The sequence below is a fragment of the Quercus lobata genome, chromosome 2 (assembly GCF_001633185.2).
Source record: "Quercus lobata isolate SW786 chromosome 2, ValleyOak3.0 Primary Assembly, whole genome shotgun sequence".
Classification (NCBI taxonomy): domain Eukaryota; kingdom Viridiplantae; phylum Streptophyta; class Magnoliopsida; order Fagales; family Fagaceae; genus Quercus; species Quercus lobata.
In genome coordinates, this window is record NC_044905.1 from 103,369,694 (window position 1) to 103,387,154 (window position 17,461).

A 17,461-nucleotide genomic window follows, 5' to 3' on the forward strand; every position below is an offset into this window, starting at 1 on the left:
TGTGCTTGCTCACATACTATTTTAATTTATTTTATTTTTTTAAATTTGTTGAGGAAAAATGGTGCGTTTCCTATGCGGTTGTGTGAGCATCTCCACACGTGGATTAGACATAAAGATATTTTAAATCCCGAGCTTAAACTTGCCAAACTCACTTGTTTATAATGAGAAATTTGAGTTAATACCACTCCACCAATGAGCTTCAATAGTATATGGTAACCTTATTACTTATTATTATTATTATTTATATATTTATTTTAATAAAGATAGCCTTTTATTTTTATATAATCTTTAAGGTAACCTTATTACTCACTCTAACGGGTTTGGGTGACATCGGCAATTAGACATAGATATTAGATAAGTTTCCTATGTTACACGAAACACCTTAATATAAATATAGGGTTTTAGCTTCTCCTTTACTCCGTTTCACCTTTTCTCTTTTCTTTCTTATCACTATTACCACTCAAACCCAAACACCCACAGCCAGAGACAGAGAGCGAGAGCGAGAGTGAGAGAAAGAGAGAGAGAGAGAGTCTGTATCTCTCTGCGTGTGATTTTCACAGTCTCTGACTGCTACAATCTCAGGTACATCGCATTCGATTTCAAACTCCATTTCTCTCCTCAACTTTTTTTTCTTTTTTTTCTTGTTCTTCAATGTCTTTGAAGTCTCCGATTCGAATCGCTTCATTTTTCTCTGCGTTTCGTTCCTTCTTTGATTTTTAGAGTTCATAATACTGCAATTCACTCTTAACTTTATCGTAATTGCAAAATCAACGAAAGTTTCTTAGGGTTTTTGTTGTGAAAAGCTATGTACGATTTTCATTTAGGTTTTCGGTGTTTAATCTAATATAGATTCTCACATTGTTTGAGTTGGATTTAGGATCGTCTAATTTTTTTATTTTTATTTTTATTTTTTGGTTTTATAATTTTGAATTTACGTTGTACTTGATGATACGTTATATATGTGTGTATGTATTGGTTGGTGTAGGGTTTGTTTTGAATTCTCTGGGGTTTCTGATAGTATTTGAAAAAATCGAAGGTTCTTTAGGGTTTAATCTATTGTAGAATTGTAGATTCTCACATTGTTTGTCTAGTTTTACCTTGCAGTTGATGATATGTATGTGTGTGTATATATAACTATGTATGCATCAGATGATGTATGGTTTGGGCTTTAGTTTGATGATTTAGCTTATGTTTGTTCCTCTTCTTGGCATTTGTGAATTAAAGATTTGAAGAAAATAAAAGTTTTGTAGCTGATACAACCATGAGTGTACATTATATGATATTCTGTTTGCGTGCCACTGATTCAACCATGAGTGTATGTTATATATAGATTTTTGTTATTTTTGAATTTGATATTTTTTATTGCTGTTTTTTTTTAATGGATTTCCTTCTTTTAGAGTTCAGGAATTCTTGAAGATATTTCGTTTCAACTTTTGAACTTTATTTTGCATATGCATATTTCATTTTGTGATTGCTGGTTTCCTATTTTCTGTTTCCCTCTCAGAGATTTGGTATTTGTCAGTTAGGTGCATACAAGGCCTTAATTTTGTCGCGCCGAGATGGCGACGAATTTAGTGATGACCAGTATACTAGAAAAGGTATGATGTTTTTGAGCTTCTGTTTTTGTAGTTCTTTGTGTGATGACTCATTTGAGTTAATTACTTGTGCAAGGGAAAACATATGTGGGCCAAGTATTTTACTTGCTTTGTGTTCATTTGCAGATGACGGGAAAGGATAAAGATTATAGATACATGGCAACATCTGATTTGCTAAATGAGTTAAACAAACCGAGTTTTAAAGCAGATGCTGATCTGGAGATAAAATTGTCAAATATAATCATCCAACAGCTTGATGATGCGGCTGGCGATGTTTCAGGATTGGCTGTGAAATGGTATTGGACTTGTTGCTGCAACCCCCTTTTACTTGATCAGAGATGCTTTTGCTTGGCTACATGATTTTTGTTTCAATAATTCTATATTTTAATGATAGTATCATTATTATTTTTTCACTTATCAAAAAATAAAATGGTAGCATCTCTTCTTTGACCGTCATATTCAGTGTTTCTATTGGTGGTGTGTTTCTTTTTTGTACTAAAGTGCAAGGGTGATGATAGGTTTCTTAACATCCTAGTTTCTGTCTCCTTGTGTTAGAATTACAATGTGCCGAAAGGGAACCATGTACCCATTTCATTAATATTGCTTTGCATGAAGAGTATTTGTTAGTTTTGATGAAATTGATGAATTTAACCTGCCGAACTATTATTGTTGCCACGTGTTGATGCATGTACTCAGTTGAAGATGGTGGTATTCACTTTTTTTTTTTTGTTAAGAAAGATGGTGGTATTCACTGCAGTATTTTAAATATGCAACAGTTTTGATTTAAAAATCTGTAGAATTGTAATTGTAGATAGCCACAATTCATTTTCTATGAAGTTCTACAGTGGTATTCCGGTGATTGGGTGCAATTGTGGGGTTTCCAATTTTGTCATGAAATTAATTCTTTATTTTTTCAAGGAAGGCATGCATAATAAAAACCTTAGTAGGAATTATGTTATTAGTCTGACTGATTATGTGTAAAGTGTATGCAAGTGAAAGGTTTTGAGGGATAACCAAGTGGTCCCAGCACCTCTTGTGGTGCCTGGGCACTAGGGTTTGAATACCACTGGCCCCCTTTCCCTATTTACCTAGCAAAAAAATTGTTTGCAAGTGGCGGTAAAATATGAAGAAAAAGAGTTGCGTAAAGAGATGCAATAACATCGGTACTTCTGTTGCTCATTTCTTTACTTGATATATATTTCTTGTTGGTGTGTGGTGTTGTAGTCTTGCTCCATTGGTCAAGAAGGTCAGCGAGGATCAAGTTGTGGAGATAGCTAATAAACTCTGTGATAAACTGCTAAATGGGAAGGATCAGCATCGTGACATTGCCAGCATAGCTTTGAAGACAATAGTTGCTGAAGTTTCTACACAATCTCTTGCACAGTCTATTCTTATTGCAGTTACTCCACAATTGATAAAAGGAATTACTGGTCCAGTGAGTAACTAAAATTTAAATGTCACTTCCTTATCACATGGGAGATTTTGGATTTGAAATGAAAAATTTGTTCTTATCTGCTGAATAACCTTTTATGCCAATAGCTCTAGTTCAAATGGCTCATTCTCCTGTTGTGGGTTCAAGACCCACTGAATACATGTGTTACTTATCAATAAAAACAAGGTGAATACCCTTCACAAAGGGAATCAAGTAATTTTAATTAGGAAATGAAATAACATATACCAAGAATAATATGCTTAGGTAAGCCAGCAGATCGTATACATGTTAAAAAATAGTGAAACTTGAAAATAAGATTTGAACACTTTACTCAGGAATAACATTGAAGAGTATGACAACACTACAAACTCAGAAAAAGGAATGCATCCTTGTGCTGTTTTAGTACACATCCTGTGTATTGGGATTGCACTTCTTTTTTAATGAATTTATTTACCTAACAAAAAGGAATGCATCTACTTATCAAAAAAAAAAAAAGGAATGCATCTGAAAAGACTTAAATAATTTTAATGTGCTTAGTTGGTCAGCAGATCTTGTGCGTATTAACAAACAGTGTAACTTGAAAAGAAGATAAGAACGCATTACTCAATAGAACAGAGTATGCCAACATTAAAAACTCAGAAAAAGGAAAGTAGTTGAAAGCATTGAAATGAAGAGAAAATTGAATTGGGATAACATCTTGGCTTCCCCATTTTCTATCTTTTTGGTTTGGTTTGGTTATATAATATGGCTCCCCAAAGGCAATGTATGATTGATTTTATGTTCTATCTCCTATGCTATCATTTTGGTATTTTATTTATTTATTTCTGTATCATTTTCATTGATAAATTGTAGGCTTCCTGCTAATTTTGTGATTCCATCTTTTTAGGGAAAAAGCACTGAGATCAAATGTGAATGTCTTGATATTTTATGTGATGTTCTCCATAAATTTGGTAATCTAATGGCAGCTGACCATGGGCTGCTTTTAAGTGCTCTTTTGTCCCAGTTGAATTCAAATCAAGCCAGTGTCAGAAAGAAGACTGTGTCTTGTATTGGTAAGCTTTATTAATTAGTTCCATTGATTGTGTGTATTAAATTTTACTTTGAGGTGGTGTTTGTTCAATGTTTTCATTTTTCTGTTGCTTTATATTGAAGACTGTGTCTGGACTTAAACCTTTCTCACCAGTCATAACTCAGCTGGTTATTTTGGTCAATTTTAGAAAATAGGTTTTGTAGTTTTGATTTCCATTGTGTCTGGAGTCTGAAAATGCAATTGAACATGGCTTTTGATTTGATGGAGTGCCACTAGAATATTCAATTGGAGATATTGTGGCTGTTGCAATTTGTGACCTTTAATGTGGAAAGTTCCCTTTTCACTCTATTATGGAAAGTGGAAAGTAGAAATGGTACACCTTTGTTTGAAATCCATTCTCATATCTTTTTTTTGGGTGTGTGTTTGTATTTTAAATGAACTGTGAACAGCATATTATTCCTATTGTCAATTCCTTCTAAAGCTAAAGGAGTTAAAGATTTGTAGGTATGCAGGCAAACAATACAACATATTAACATACGATATTGTCCTATTTACAAAGATAATACTCAGGGCATATAATAGCTATTTCTTTTGACTATGTTGGAATAGCCTAGAATTGTGTAGGACTAATGTGATGCCAGTCCAGTCCATTCCCTTTGAAAAAACTTAATATATTTGGATTTGTGACAATTTTTTCCCCAAAGGGTACAAAAGATTTCATGCAACATTTTTTTGTCTTCAGCATCTCTTGCTTCTAGTCTGTCAGAGGATTTGTTGGCTAAGGCTACAGATGAAGTTGTTCGGAACTTGAGAAATAAGGGCACAAAATCAGAACTGACCCGTACAAACATTCAGATGATCGGTGCTTTGAGGTGAGCTTTATAATGTGTTCTCTGCATAATTATTTTCCAAAAAATTAAAAAGGAATTTTTTTTTGCTGTTTTCCTTAGTCAGTTGCAGGCTCAGTACTTATGGCATGTCAACTGTTTGTTTCTTTGCTTCAAAGTTGCAATATGGGGGGTAAAAAAAAATTGACAAGATACTTATGATATTGGGATGGGCCACAATTCCCTATATGGAGTAATGAAGTATATTCTTTTTTGAAATTCCTTAAAATCATAATTATATATTATATATGAAAGCACGAACCTTGGCTGCATTAGCCTACATGTGTGCCATGTCTCACTCTCCTTTGAAATAAAAATGGAACTCTTTATTTAGCCTTCCACCTCATTATTATTATTATTATTATGTTTCTCACATTACTTATGAAAAATGATCTTTTTCTGATGTGTTATTAATCAACCATGGTGTCTCAGTCGTGCTGTCGGATATCGTTTTGGACCCCATCTTGTTGACACTGTTCCAGTGCTGATTAACTACTGCACAAGTGCATCGGAGAATGATGAGGAGCTTCGTGAGTATAGCTTGCAGGTGCTGTGATATTTTTTTGTTTATCTCTCTTTTGAGATTTTTCATTTTGTTTAGATTACTGCAATACTTGTAGAGTGTATGATCTTTTTTTTTTGTTTTTTGTTTTTTTGATAAGTATGTAGAGTGTATGATCTTGTTTGGTACCTCCCTGTTTAAATGCCTTGGCTTGAAATTGCAATATTATTCTCCTCCCTTCCTCCACTCCTTGCTAAAACAAACTTGCCCAAAAAGGAAAAAAACACCATTTTTTTTTATAGAAGGTAAAATATTATTTTTCTAAAATGTCTAATTAGAGTTGGCATGACTTCAAATGAAAATATTGTTTGCTTTTCAAGAGAAGGTAAGGGTACTATAGGAAATTGAAGTAGGAAATTTTATTTTTAGAAAGTGTTCAACTATTTTTTGGACATCCCAAAAGAAAGCAAGGCATTTGAATCAGGACAGAAGGTATATTTGTTTTTGATATTTTCCTCCTGTGATTCTTCTCATATATGTTGAATTTTGATTGCAGGCACTGGAAAGTTTTTTGCTTAGGTGTCCTAGGGATATTTCTTCGTATTGTGATGAAATTCTTCGCCTTTCCCTGGAGTATCTAAGTTATGATCCAAACTTCACTGATAACATGGAGGAGGATACTGATGATGAGAGCCATGAGGAGGAGGAAGATGAGTATGTTTTGCTCTGATTTATGTGAGTTAATACATTACATTTTATGGATAGACTTGTTTAATTTTGTGTGGTCACTATATTTGTTGTAGCGAGAGTGCAAATGAATACACAGATGATGAGGATGTCAGCTGGAAAGTCCGACGAGCAGCAGCCAAATGCTTAGCAGCATTAATTGTATCTCGTCCTGAACTGCTCTCAAAGCTATATGAGGAGGTATCTTTAAAATTCTAAATTTGTTAAGAAGTGGAGGAAATCATTCATCATTTTGATCATAATTTCTTATATAGTTTTGAGTCTTGTTAGTCATAATTCATAATACATTTGATTCTTTTTTGTGCAGGCTTGTCCAAAATTGATTGATAGATTTAAAGAGAGGGAAGAAAATGTGAAGGTATAGCTTCAATGAATTATTTTTGGATATTTAATTACTAATTATGTTGTTGGTTATCTAATATTGTAAATTGTAATGTTGCAGATGGATGTCTTCAATACATTCATTGAGCTGTTGCGTCAAACTGGAAATGTGACAAAAGGGCAGAATGACATGAATGAATTGAGGCAAGTTAATTTTTATGTTCTAGTGTCAAATGTTAACGAACCACTTCCAGCCTTTTCATATTGCTCACTGGCGTCTTCTTCTATTTATTTAAATTCTCTGATGTAGAGAAAATAATTAAATATTTTAGATTTTTATGTTGAAGGCCTAGTTCATTTAGTGGTTGTGTTTTTTTTAAGCTATTGGCATTTTTTTTCTTCAATACTTGTTTGATTGCTGTTTGTGGTAGTTGCTTTTACTTGCTAGCATTACTGCAAATGTTATCAATAAAAAACTAATGCTAAATTTTGAAATTTTGTCCAGTCCAAGATGGTTATTGAAGCAGGAAGTGCCAAAGATTGTTAAATCTATAAATAGGCAGTTACGTGAGAAATCCATCAAGACAAAGGTAGAAATTGTTGATATCATTGTGGATCATAGGTAATGGACCCATTAGTCTTGATAGCATTCATTTTGTCTGTTTGCAGGTTGGGGCATTTTCTGTTTTGAAGGAACTTGTGGTTGTCTTGCCAGACTGCCTTGCTGAGCACATTGGATCACTAATTCCCGGAATTGAAAAAGCATTAAGTGTGAGTAAATAGCCTGCCATTGAAAGCGTATTGAAACTCGTCTATTTTTCTCCTTGATACTGAAATTTTCCATTTCCCTAATGTTTCTTCTTTATTCATTTCCAGGATAAATCCTCTACCTCGAATTTGAAGATTGAAGCTCTTATATTTACTCGATTGGTGTTAGCTTCACATTCTCCTCCTGTGTTCCACCCTCACATTAAGGTATTAGCACTTGTCGTGTGTGTTTTAACTATCTTACGTGAGCATGAGAAAAGAATCATATCTTTTCCTGTATTCTGATGTTGAATAGAGGTGATTCTATTCTGTATTATTTTAAAGGCCTAAGATGGACAGATTTGACTGAGACTTGGTAGGTCAATGCTACACAATGAAGACCTTTTTTTTTTTGCCTCTGTTCTGTATTATTTTAAGGGGCTAGGATGGACTGACTCGACTGAGACTTGGTAGGTCAATGCTACACAATGAAGACCTATTTTTTTGCCTCTCCCTCTCTACTTACTTGCGTGTTCTCAGGGCAAGAGTTAATAATGTGGGCCTATTCAATTTTTGGGTACATTGTCTGAAATGTAAACAGTATTTAGAAATCAAAATCCACCCCCCACTGGAAAGAAAAGGGTTTAATCAGTAGTTGATGCTTTAAGGGTGTTGTTTGGTGGGGTTTGAGTATGTTATGGTTTCAGAGCAATATTCCTCATTTGGCCAACCATTGAAATTTGATTTTTTAGGATAATATAATATGATTTTTACTGCCTCTGTAACATCTGTCAAAATTGGAGATCTATGTATGATGTGATGATTTTCTGAACATATTTCTGGCTACAATCTTAGCGAACGTATTTTCTGGTGACCTTATTAGAGAATTTGATGGCCAAAGTTTAAACTGTATGTGTTGATTCCTCAAATCAAAGTTTATCTTTTTTAGATATCTATCAAAATCAGAGATTGATGTTGGATTTGATGATTTTCTGCCAGAAGTTACTACTTACTACCCATTGTCCGGCTACAATTTTTTGTGAACCTATTTTCTGGTAATGTTAGTAGAGATTTGCTAGCTGAAGTCCAAAATGTATGTGTTGATTCCTCAAATCAAAGTTTATCTTTTTAAAAAAGAGAATGATTTCAGTCCATGTTCTTGTAATAGGCCCTCCCTACATCTTCATTCTAGATTTAATCAGTAGTTGATGCTTAAGTGTGTTTGGTGGGGTTTGAGTATCATATGGCTTAAGAACAATATTACTTATTTGTCCAATCATTGAATTTTGATTTTTTGTGGTAAGACAATATAATTTTTACTGCCTCCACAACATTTTTCCAAATCGGAGATCTATGTTTGATTTGATGATTTCCTGCCATAAGTTACTCTCCATTGTACAGATACAATATTTGTGTTTATATTTTCTGGTGACCTCATTGGAGATTTTGCTAGCCAAAGTCCAAATTGTTGTTCAAAACAAAGTTCCATCTTTTTCTAAGAGAGGCCGATCTCAATCTATATTTTTGTAATAACCCCTACATCATCTTCATTCTAGGTATCCTGCTTGCACACAGGATGATCAATGCGTGATCAATGTCTTTAATTCAATTGCATTTAGAATTTATGGAAAAATAATCCCTACATTTGTTTACAATTTGCCCTGTTTGTTTTTTTAGTAGTCGTCTCAGTTTGAGCCACTTGATTATCTTTTCCATTGTATGTAGACCTTCTTACTTGCTAGTGTATCATTTGTAGAAGAGGTTTTGTTCGCAAACCAAAGTGAAACTTTGCTATTAATTAGAAAACCTTGAGTCCCCCCTGAAGCTGCAATTTTAATTTCAAAAAGGAGGCCCCATCTCAGTCCATGTTCATGTAGTATGACATATATCTTAACCTTCATTGCACTTGTGTAAAAAAAAGAAGGGCCATCTTCATTCTAGGAATCCTCTTTGTACATAGGGGAGATTCACAATGAAGAATATATGCAATTTGGTTTCCTTTGGAAGTCAGTGCTTTGAAGAAAGTGAAAGGGTTATGCTATGTCATGCAGTCCTTGATCAGTTTGAGACACTTGATTACCTTTTCTATCGTATGTGTCATATTCTTACTTGTAGTGGTGTTAGTGTTTTTTGCTATGTTAGAATACACTTTCCTGTAACATGTTTCTTGAGTAATTCTCTGTTAACATGTTTCAAGCAATCAGTATGACCACTGTTATGTGTATCGTCTTGATGAGTACACAAAAATAGAAAACACCGTGATTGTACTGTCTGGTTCATTTACGTCTTAAACTATGTTATTGCAGGCTCTTTCTGGTCCTGTTTTATCTGCTGTTGGTGAGCGTTATTATAAAGTTACAGCTGAGGCATTAAAAGTATGTGGGGAACTTGTCCGTGTTGTGCGGCCAGATATTGAGGTGACTTTATTATTCACTCTTACACTTTGAGATCTTGTTTGGTCATCTTCTAATCTTTGAATGGTTTTTTATTTTTTTATGTAGGGTTTCGGTTTTGATTTTAAAGCATATGTTCATCCCATTTACAATGCTATAATGTCACGCTTGACAAACCAAGATCAAGATCAGGTCAGTGGAAATTCTAATAGAAGCTCTCCTTGAATGTTTCGATTGTGTCTCATGTGTCTTCTTTTCCAGGAGGTTAAGGAGTGTGCTATCTCTTGCATGGGACTTGTTGTGGCAACATTTGGTGATAACCTCAGTGCAGAGTTGCCTGCATGCCTTCCTGTACTTGTTGATCGGATGGGAAATGAGATAACCCGGCTTACAGCTGTGAAGGTTGGTTTGTTGCATATGTTGTACGTATTTAAGGTCTTTTAGCTGGATTTTGTGCATGTGCATGTGCAGTTACTTGTCTATGTCAATGTCACTTGTTTGAGCTTTATTGTCTAAAAAGGTTGTACCCAATGCACCAGGCTCTTGCTTTTGTGAGTCTAGGCAATTTGAAGTGGTTGGTAGACAACCTTTTTATTATTATTATTTTTTATTTTGATAAGTAATAAAGATTTATTGATATCAAAAAAGAGACACCCAAGTGTACATGGGTACAGATCAAATACAAAAATTACATAAATCATGTAAATCCAAAATTGAAGAAAAGGATTGATTTCTCCACACTGACAACCAGTCCATTAAGGTTCTGAAAAAGAATAACTTGAGATTAGGCAGAGAATGCTCATTATCTTCAAAGCACCTACTATCTCTTTCCTTCCAAATACACCACACCAAACAATGAGGAACAACAATCGATACATATCCATTATGATGGCGACCAAACTGACCTTGCCAGGAAGCAAGAAGCTCAACAACAGACTTTGGCATAATCCAACATACTCCAAATAAACTTAGACTCATAGCCCACAGATTTATAGCAACCGGACAATGAAGGAAGAGATTGTCAACAGTTTCACTATTACACTTGCACATATAACACCAATCCGCAACCTTTGTATCTGTGTGTTCCGGGGGGGGGGGGGGTATATAATGAAGCCTTTTTTGTCCCAAATGAGCTCAGAATCTATAGTTGGATGCATTTCCTTGACATTTCTAACTGCCCACAATATGTAATGAGTTCGTATTTGTTGGTCAACTTCATTTGCATCTATTAGATGCACTATTTAAATGTTAGAAAAGTAAGTGTTATGCTACTGATAAAAAAAGAAGAAAGAAATGTAGTTATGCCTAAACTTCTGAACGGTTGTTGTGCTAAATAATGTTAGAATTGGAGTCAAGTTGGAAAAGGAGCAAAAATTCCATGTCCTATGTTCTGACTACCATTTGTGTGTGCGCGTGTCAGTGGGATTGGGGCTGAATATGGGAAGCTGTCTGAGCAATCTATTTATCAGACTCAAATGTTCAACTGAACAGTATTTCTATCTATATAGTTGATTATCAGATCTGTGCATCACTCTAGGTAGTCATTTATAGTATATGTGGCTGTGTGGTTCATGTTTGTGTGTGTGCACATGCCCGTCACTGGATTATGGTAATCTAAAGACTTGATGTGTTCTGTATCCAGGCATTTGCTGTCATTGCTGCCTCTCCACTTCAAATAGATTTGTCATGTGTTTTGGAGCATGTAATTGCAGAATTGACGGCATTTCTACGGAAGGTATGAAGATTATTTTGTTTGCTGTCTTCTTAATGATATTTTTAATGATGCTCAATTTCTTGCAATGATTTTTAAGAATCACTCAACATCTGCTGAATGAATTTCTGAACTTTTTTGTTTGTTTTGGAAAACAGGCTAATCGGGCTTTGAGGCAGGCTACATTGGGAACCCTTAATTCCCTGATAGTTGCTTACGGTGATAAAATTGGTCCATCTGCTTATGAAATTATCATTGTGGAACTTTCATCTCTGATAAGGTTTTCTCTTGTTGCTTCACCTTTTTAGCGCCCCCCCCTCTCTTTATTTCAAAGTCAGGTATGGTTCGTGCCCATGTTGATTACATTCTAATCCTGGTGGTTCTCAATAATCTATATTCCAGTGATTCGGACTTGCATATGACGGCTCTTGCCCTGGAACTATGTTGCACCCTGATGGCTGACAGGAGGTCAAGCCCAAGTGTTGGTTTGGCTGTTAGAAACAAAGTTCTTCCACAAGCACTAACATTAATCAAAAGCTCATTGCTGCAGGGGCAAGCCCTTTCGGTATGTCAATCTGCATTCTTGGACTTGCATTTTGATCTAGAATATGTGCTTGTTAAAACCCTTCTTTGTTGTAATTGCAGGCTTTGCAAAGCTTTTTTGCTGCATTAGTTTATTCAGCAAACACTAGTTTTGATGTCTTACTAGAATCTCTTCTTTCAAGCGCTAAACCATCTCCACAGTCGGGAGGCGTTGCAAAACAGGCTTTGTATTCAATTGCGCAATGTGTGGCTGTTCTCTGCCTTGCTGCTGGTGATCAGAAATGCTCATCGACTGTTGAAATGCTTACTGAAATCCTGAAAGATGACAGCAGTTCCAATTCAGTAAGTTCTTTTTTCTAGGTGTTGGCATCATTTGTATGTCAATGTTATACCTGAAATGACTTCATTGTTGGATGTTAGATTTTGACTGATGATTATTCCATTATAGATTCTCTGTTCAAGATTTTTTTTTGACTGAGTCAGTCTTCTGTTGTGGTTGCTTGAAGTTTATGGAGTTCATGTGATGTTTGATTAGATAGAAATGTAAAGATGTATTAATGATAATGAAATTTTTTTAAAAGAATTAATGTGTAAAATACAATGCGGTTTATTGGGTAGGCTGGTTTTATCTTTGTAATTCCGCAATCCATACATTTATGCATATGCGCATGCATGTACACAAACACACATGTATCGAAATCAAATGGAATGCTGGATTCTTTTATCTCATTTTTAGTACCAGACTTGTGCATCATGTTTGCCTGGTTCTATGAGATTTGATCACATTTTCAAGATTTCAGTTTTTAAAATGCGTTGGAATGACAGATGGCTTGTGTTTGGTGCATGTGCATGCAACCCTTTGTAATACAATGAAGACTGTAGTCAAGTAATAAACTCTGAAAAAATCTTTCATTTTCTCCTGCCTCCTCCCTAGTGCGCGCCCCCCCCGGCTTTCTTTCATATTCTGATTTTACTACAGTATTCTGCCAATTACAATCACTGTTGTTATTCCTTTTTAGGCTAAGCAGCACCTTGCCTTGCTATGTCTTGGTGAAATTGGGAGAAGGAAAGATCTAAGCTCACATGCACATATTGAGAATATTGTTATTGAATCGTTTCAATCTCCTTTTGAAGAGATAAAGTCTGCAGCCTCCTATGCTCTTGGAAATATTGCTGTTGGTAATCTGTCCAAGTATCTGCCTTTTATCTTGGACCAAATTGATAATCAGCAGAAGAAACAATATCTTTTGCTTCATTCCTTGAAGGAGGTGTGTGCCCTAAATTACCAGTATAGCTTGGAGCTGGATATCTTCCTATACATTGTTCTAATTTGTGTTTATCTCATGTTGTAGGTAATTGTACGACAATCCGTAGATAAAGCAGAATTCCAGGATTCTAGTGTTGAGAAGATTCTTAAATTACTATTCAACCACTGTGAAAGTGATGAAGAGGGTGTTCGTAATGTTGTAGCTGAGTGTCTGGGGAAAATTGCACTTATCGAACCTTCAAAACTTGTTCCAGCACTTAAGGTATTTGATCAAATCAATTTGTTGACTTCTCCTCAAGCTTTTGATGAATTCTTTATTTTTACATTTGATGGGGTTGTGTGTGTTTGTTTTATACTCTTAATTTCCTATAGGTACGAACAACCAGTCCAACTGCATTCACTAGAGCTACGGTTGTCATTGCTGTAAAATATTCTATAGTTGAGAGGCCTGAGAAGATAGACGAGATTATATACCCTGAGATCTCATCATTCTTGATGCTTATAAAGGATCATGACCGGGTGAGTCTCATACCTTGGCATCTCATCATTCCTCTTTGAAATATCTTATAGCTTTCCTTCATTCTCTTTGGGTAGTAGTGGGTTGGTTTGGGCTTTGAACCATATAATTACTGATTTTTCATGGGTGTGCAGCATGTTAGGCGTGCAGCAGTGTTGGCTTTAAGTACGTTTGCTCACAATAAGCCAAACCTAATCAAGGGGCTTCTTCCGGAATTATTGCCGCTTCTTTATGATCAGACAATTGTTAAGGTAACTTCAGATTTTGACATTGTTCATGTTAAATGATTCTTTTCCGTAATCTGAAGTAGTATGTTATTGATAATGCCTGTGCATATGATTTGGGGTAAATGATTTTATTTATTATTGACTTGTTAGTTGCTCGCTAGAAAGCACGGACGCGGCTGGGAGGGTGCCACACCCGAGTCTGACGCGGTTGACCGCGCGTCGGTGCCGCGTCTGAGTTTTTTTTTTTTTTTTTCTTGGATTCGCGCCGACTCGGCTCGATTTGCGCCGAACCGGGCTGATTCGGCCAGAATCGGGCCGTATCGGCTGGCGACCGAAATGGCCGAAATTGGCCGGAAACGGCCGAAACAGGCCGAAATTGGCCTTGAAACTCGCCGGAGCAGCCGAAATTCTGACCTCAGATGTGTTTCTTGCCTTCTTATTTCTTTGTTTTGTGAATCAAGGTATATTAATGTGTTTTTTAAGAATATTTTAATAGTAAAAATATATAGAAAATAAAAATAAAAATATTTTTAATAAATTTTTTAATCGCCGAGTCCTGCTGCACCCGCACCCTACTTTTTCAAAAATTGCCGAGTCCCGCACCCGCACCCGAGTCCCGAAACGCACCCATGCTTCATAGGTTGCTCGCTGGATTAGTATTTGGAACTTATTTGGTGCAGTTAGTACACAATCTTCATTCCATTAAAAATGCTTTGGCTATACTGATGTTTTAGTTCGCTTAACTGTTGTACTTCCATTTTATTGTGATTTATTATTCGGCTTTCATGTGTAGGCCTATGAATGATCGTATTAATGTGGCTTGGACATTTTGTTCCTTTTTTATTTTTATTTCCAATTAGTCTGTGTTCCTCTCTCTTTCTTTCTTACTCGTTTGTATCTTTATCTATTGTTCACCAGTGATATATTGATGTATTGTAATGATGTTCTGTTTTTAAATTTCTGGCGCAGCAAGAATTAATAAGGACAGTTGATCTTGGTCCTTTCAAGCACATTGTGGATGATGGACTTGAGTTGAGAAAGGCTGCTTTTGAATGTGTGGACACATTGCTTGATAGTTGTCTTGACCAAGTGAATCCTTCTTCTTTTATTGTTCCATACCTGAAATCTGGTCTGGATGGTGAGTTGGTTTTTTTTCTCCTGCCTGTACTTTTTTATTCTCACTTAGTGTACCTTTCGTATTCAGTTAGACTTGTGTTGGACAGTGATGTTCGATTCAACTTTCTAATGCTTTTAAATTTTATCTTTCAAATTAAATGCTGTGATTGGTAACGTAATGGTGTTCATTGTTTTTGTTGCTTCAACAACTAATTTGGATTCTCTTTCAGATCATTATGATGTCAAAATGCCTTGCCACCTTATCCTTTCAAAACTTGCAGATAAGTGTCCATCTGCTGTATTGGCAGGTTAGTGATTTCATTGATTTTGCTTAACTAAGATTTAGCTGAGCTTTGGACATTCTATCTAATGTTAGTTTTGTACTCTTCAGTGTTGGATTCACTGGTGGATCCTCTGCAGAAGACCATCAATTTTAAGCCAAAGCAAGATGCTGTCAAGCAAGAAGTAGATCGTAATGAAGACATGATTCGCAGTGCTCTTAGAGCAATTGCATCGTTGAATCGCATAAGGTTTAGTTCTTTACTTTATCGGGTTACTTAATTTGGTGTCCAATTTGTTGTGTGGTTTTCTTATCCATTTCTAATTTTTCAGGTAGTTTAACCCCTTATCATGATTAGGTAATACTGTCCTTTATTTTAAAGATTGGGGGTGGTCATAGAGGCCGTGTGAACTAGAATCTTGTTCAAACTCAGCTTTGTAGGCCAAAATTCTGAGCCTAAGGAGGAAAGGGTTGTTTAGTCAATATATTTGCCTCAATTGATCCCTTTCACAGAGTGCTGATTTGTTTGTAATTTTCACACTGCTTGAATTAAGATTTCTACCATATAGACAAGTTTAGAGAAAAGCTTTTTTGAAATAAAGCTCAAGAATGTCTTTTATTGATAACTTGGACCTGTCTTACAGGCTCATACACTTGATTTGTCTTTCTTCTTTATTATTATTATTTTTTGGGGGGCAGGGTTTTGCAATACTGATTTATCTAATGCTTTGATTTGTCTTTTCTCCTTTATTTCATCCTTTTTTTGGGAAGATTTTTTGGGGGCTGTTTTCTCTTGCCACTTTATCCAAGAAGCTTAATATACATACTTTCCATCATGTTTACTGGAGATTTCATCCTCCTGAAGAACCCACCTCTCCCCCTCCCGGGGGTGTCTTTTTAATACATTACCTAAGTGACTTTTTTCAACTTGTGAATTGGACTTTGCACCATGCTGTAGTGCCTTAGGGAGAATCAGTTGACAATCTAGATATTGCATTAGTGTAAGTAGCTGGGTCTGTAATAAAATTTGTGGTTAAGTTGGCTATTACATTGCTTGGATGCAAGGCCAATGAGCCTTCTTCCATAACAATTGATTGGAGGGTGAGGTTATGGGTTCATGACTCTCTTGGTGCGTGTGAAACTTTATCAGTCAAATAAATAAAAAAACATTTGATGCAACAGTATGTTGGGAAGTGAGAATTGAGACTCCACTTTGAGTAGCCCGTCTCATCCTTAAACTTGTGGATGGAGTTAATTTAACTTTTGTTATTTGACATCAATGAACAGAGCAGGCCTTCCTTCTTTTGCCTACACCTTCTCTCTCTTGTTTATGCCCCTGAATATTGAGTGTCTTATGAATGAATCTCTTCTAACGCTCTACCATATTCTTTTATTCTGCAGTGGAGGAGATTGCAGCCTTAAGTTCAAGAACCTTATGACTGAAATATCAAAATCTCCTACGCTATGGGACAAGTACTATTCCATTAAGAATGAGTGATGGACATATCAAGACCTAGCTGTCATAGTGTTATATCGGAGTTTCCCTGCAAGGAATGATGGAATAGAAAATTGCTCCGATGATGCATAGAAGATAAGCTATTTTGGTCAGAAAAAGGTTGAAGTGGTAAGGATCATGTCACCATGTTCTTGTGGGGAAGACGACATGTATAGGCTATGCATCTGTCATTTGGTTATATGATGGTATGACCATTACTCTTCCCTCAGCCCATGATTTGGGTTGAAAAATGCAGAATATTTGTTTGCATTTGAGGCAGAGTAAAGTTGAGTATACAATTACTTGTATTGATGAACAGATATGGAAATGCAATCCAATAGATATTTTTGTCTCTTGAGCTTGATTGTGTCAACTTACATATGATTATTGTCATTTGCAGCTATAATGAATGAACTTCTAGCCCCTTCTCTTATGTTGTTGCTATCAGCTTCTCCAAGTTTGGTTCATTTCTTAATTTGCACTGCTCTACCATTATTTTTTTAATGAGAAAGCAGTTTGTGCTGCTTTTTTAGCACTCACCGAGCAGCATATTGGATTTATATATTATTCAACATGTCCATTTAAGTAAATAAGTCAGCAAAAATTAAATTACGAGGAACTAATTGCAACCAAAATACACAGCTAATAAAT

At 35.6% G+C, this 17,461-nt stretch overlaps 1 protein-coding gene across 3 annotated transcripts; it reads left to right on the forward strand.

Moving 5' to 3' along the window:
* The first annotated feature begins 404 nt into the window (after positions 1-404).
* LOC115977651 (cullin-associated NEDD8-dissociated protein 1) lies at positions 405-17,243 on the forward strand. 3 transcript variants are annotated; one of them, XM_031099657.1, is made up of 29 exons: positions 405-582; positions 1,505-1,598; positions 1,722-1,891; positions 2,820-3,030; positions 3,914-4,079; positions 4,800-4,929; positions 5,377-5,491; positions 6,003-6,160; positions 6,250-6,373; positions 6,501-6,551; positions 6,636-6,718; positions 7,020-7,104; positions 7,184-7,285; positions 7,391-7,489; positions 9,568-9,678; positions 9,763-9,846; positions 9,916-10,056; positions 11,297-11,389; positions 11,524-11,645; positions 11,768-11,930; positions 12,011-12,250; positions 12,928-13,176; positions 13,261-13,437; positions 13,548-13,694; positions 13,827-13,943; positions 14,889-15,057; positions 15,266-15,343; positions 15,427-15,565; positions 16,717-17,243. In XM_031099657.1, exons 2-29 carry the CDS (start codon positions 1,560-1,562, stop codon positions 16,811-16,813), a joined length of 3,660 nt encoding a protein of 1,219 aa, XP_030955517.1. In that variant the 5' UTR covers positions 405-582; positions 1,505-1,559; the 3' UTR covers positions 16,814-17,243. The 3 variants fall into 3 exon arrangements, with proteins under 3 accessions (XP_030955517.1, XP_030955518.1, XP_030955519.1); XM_031099658.1 differs by having other exon boundaries at positions 1,523-1,598; XM_031099659.1 differs by having other exon boundaries at positions 1,527-1,598.
* The last annotated feature ends 218 nt before the right edge of the window (positions 17,244-17,461 follow it).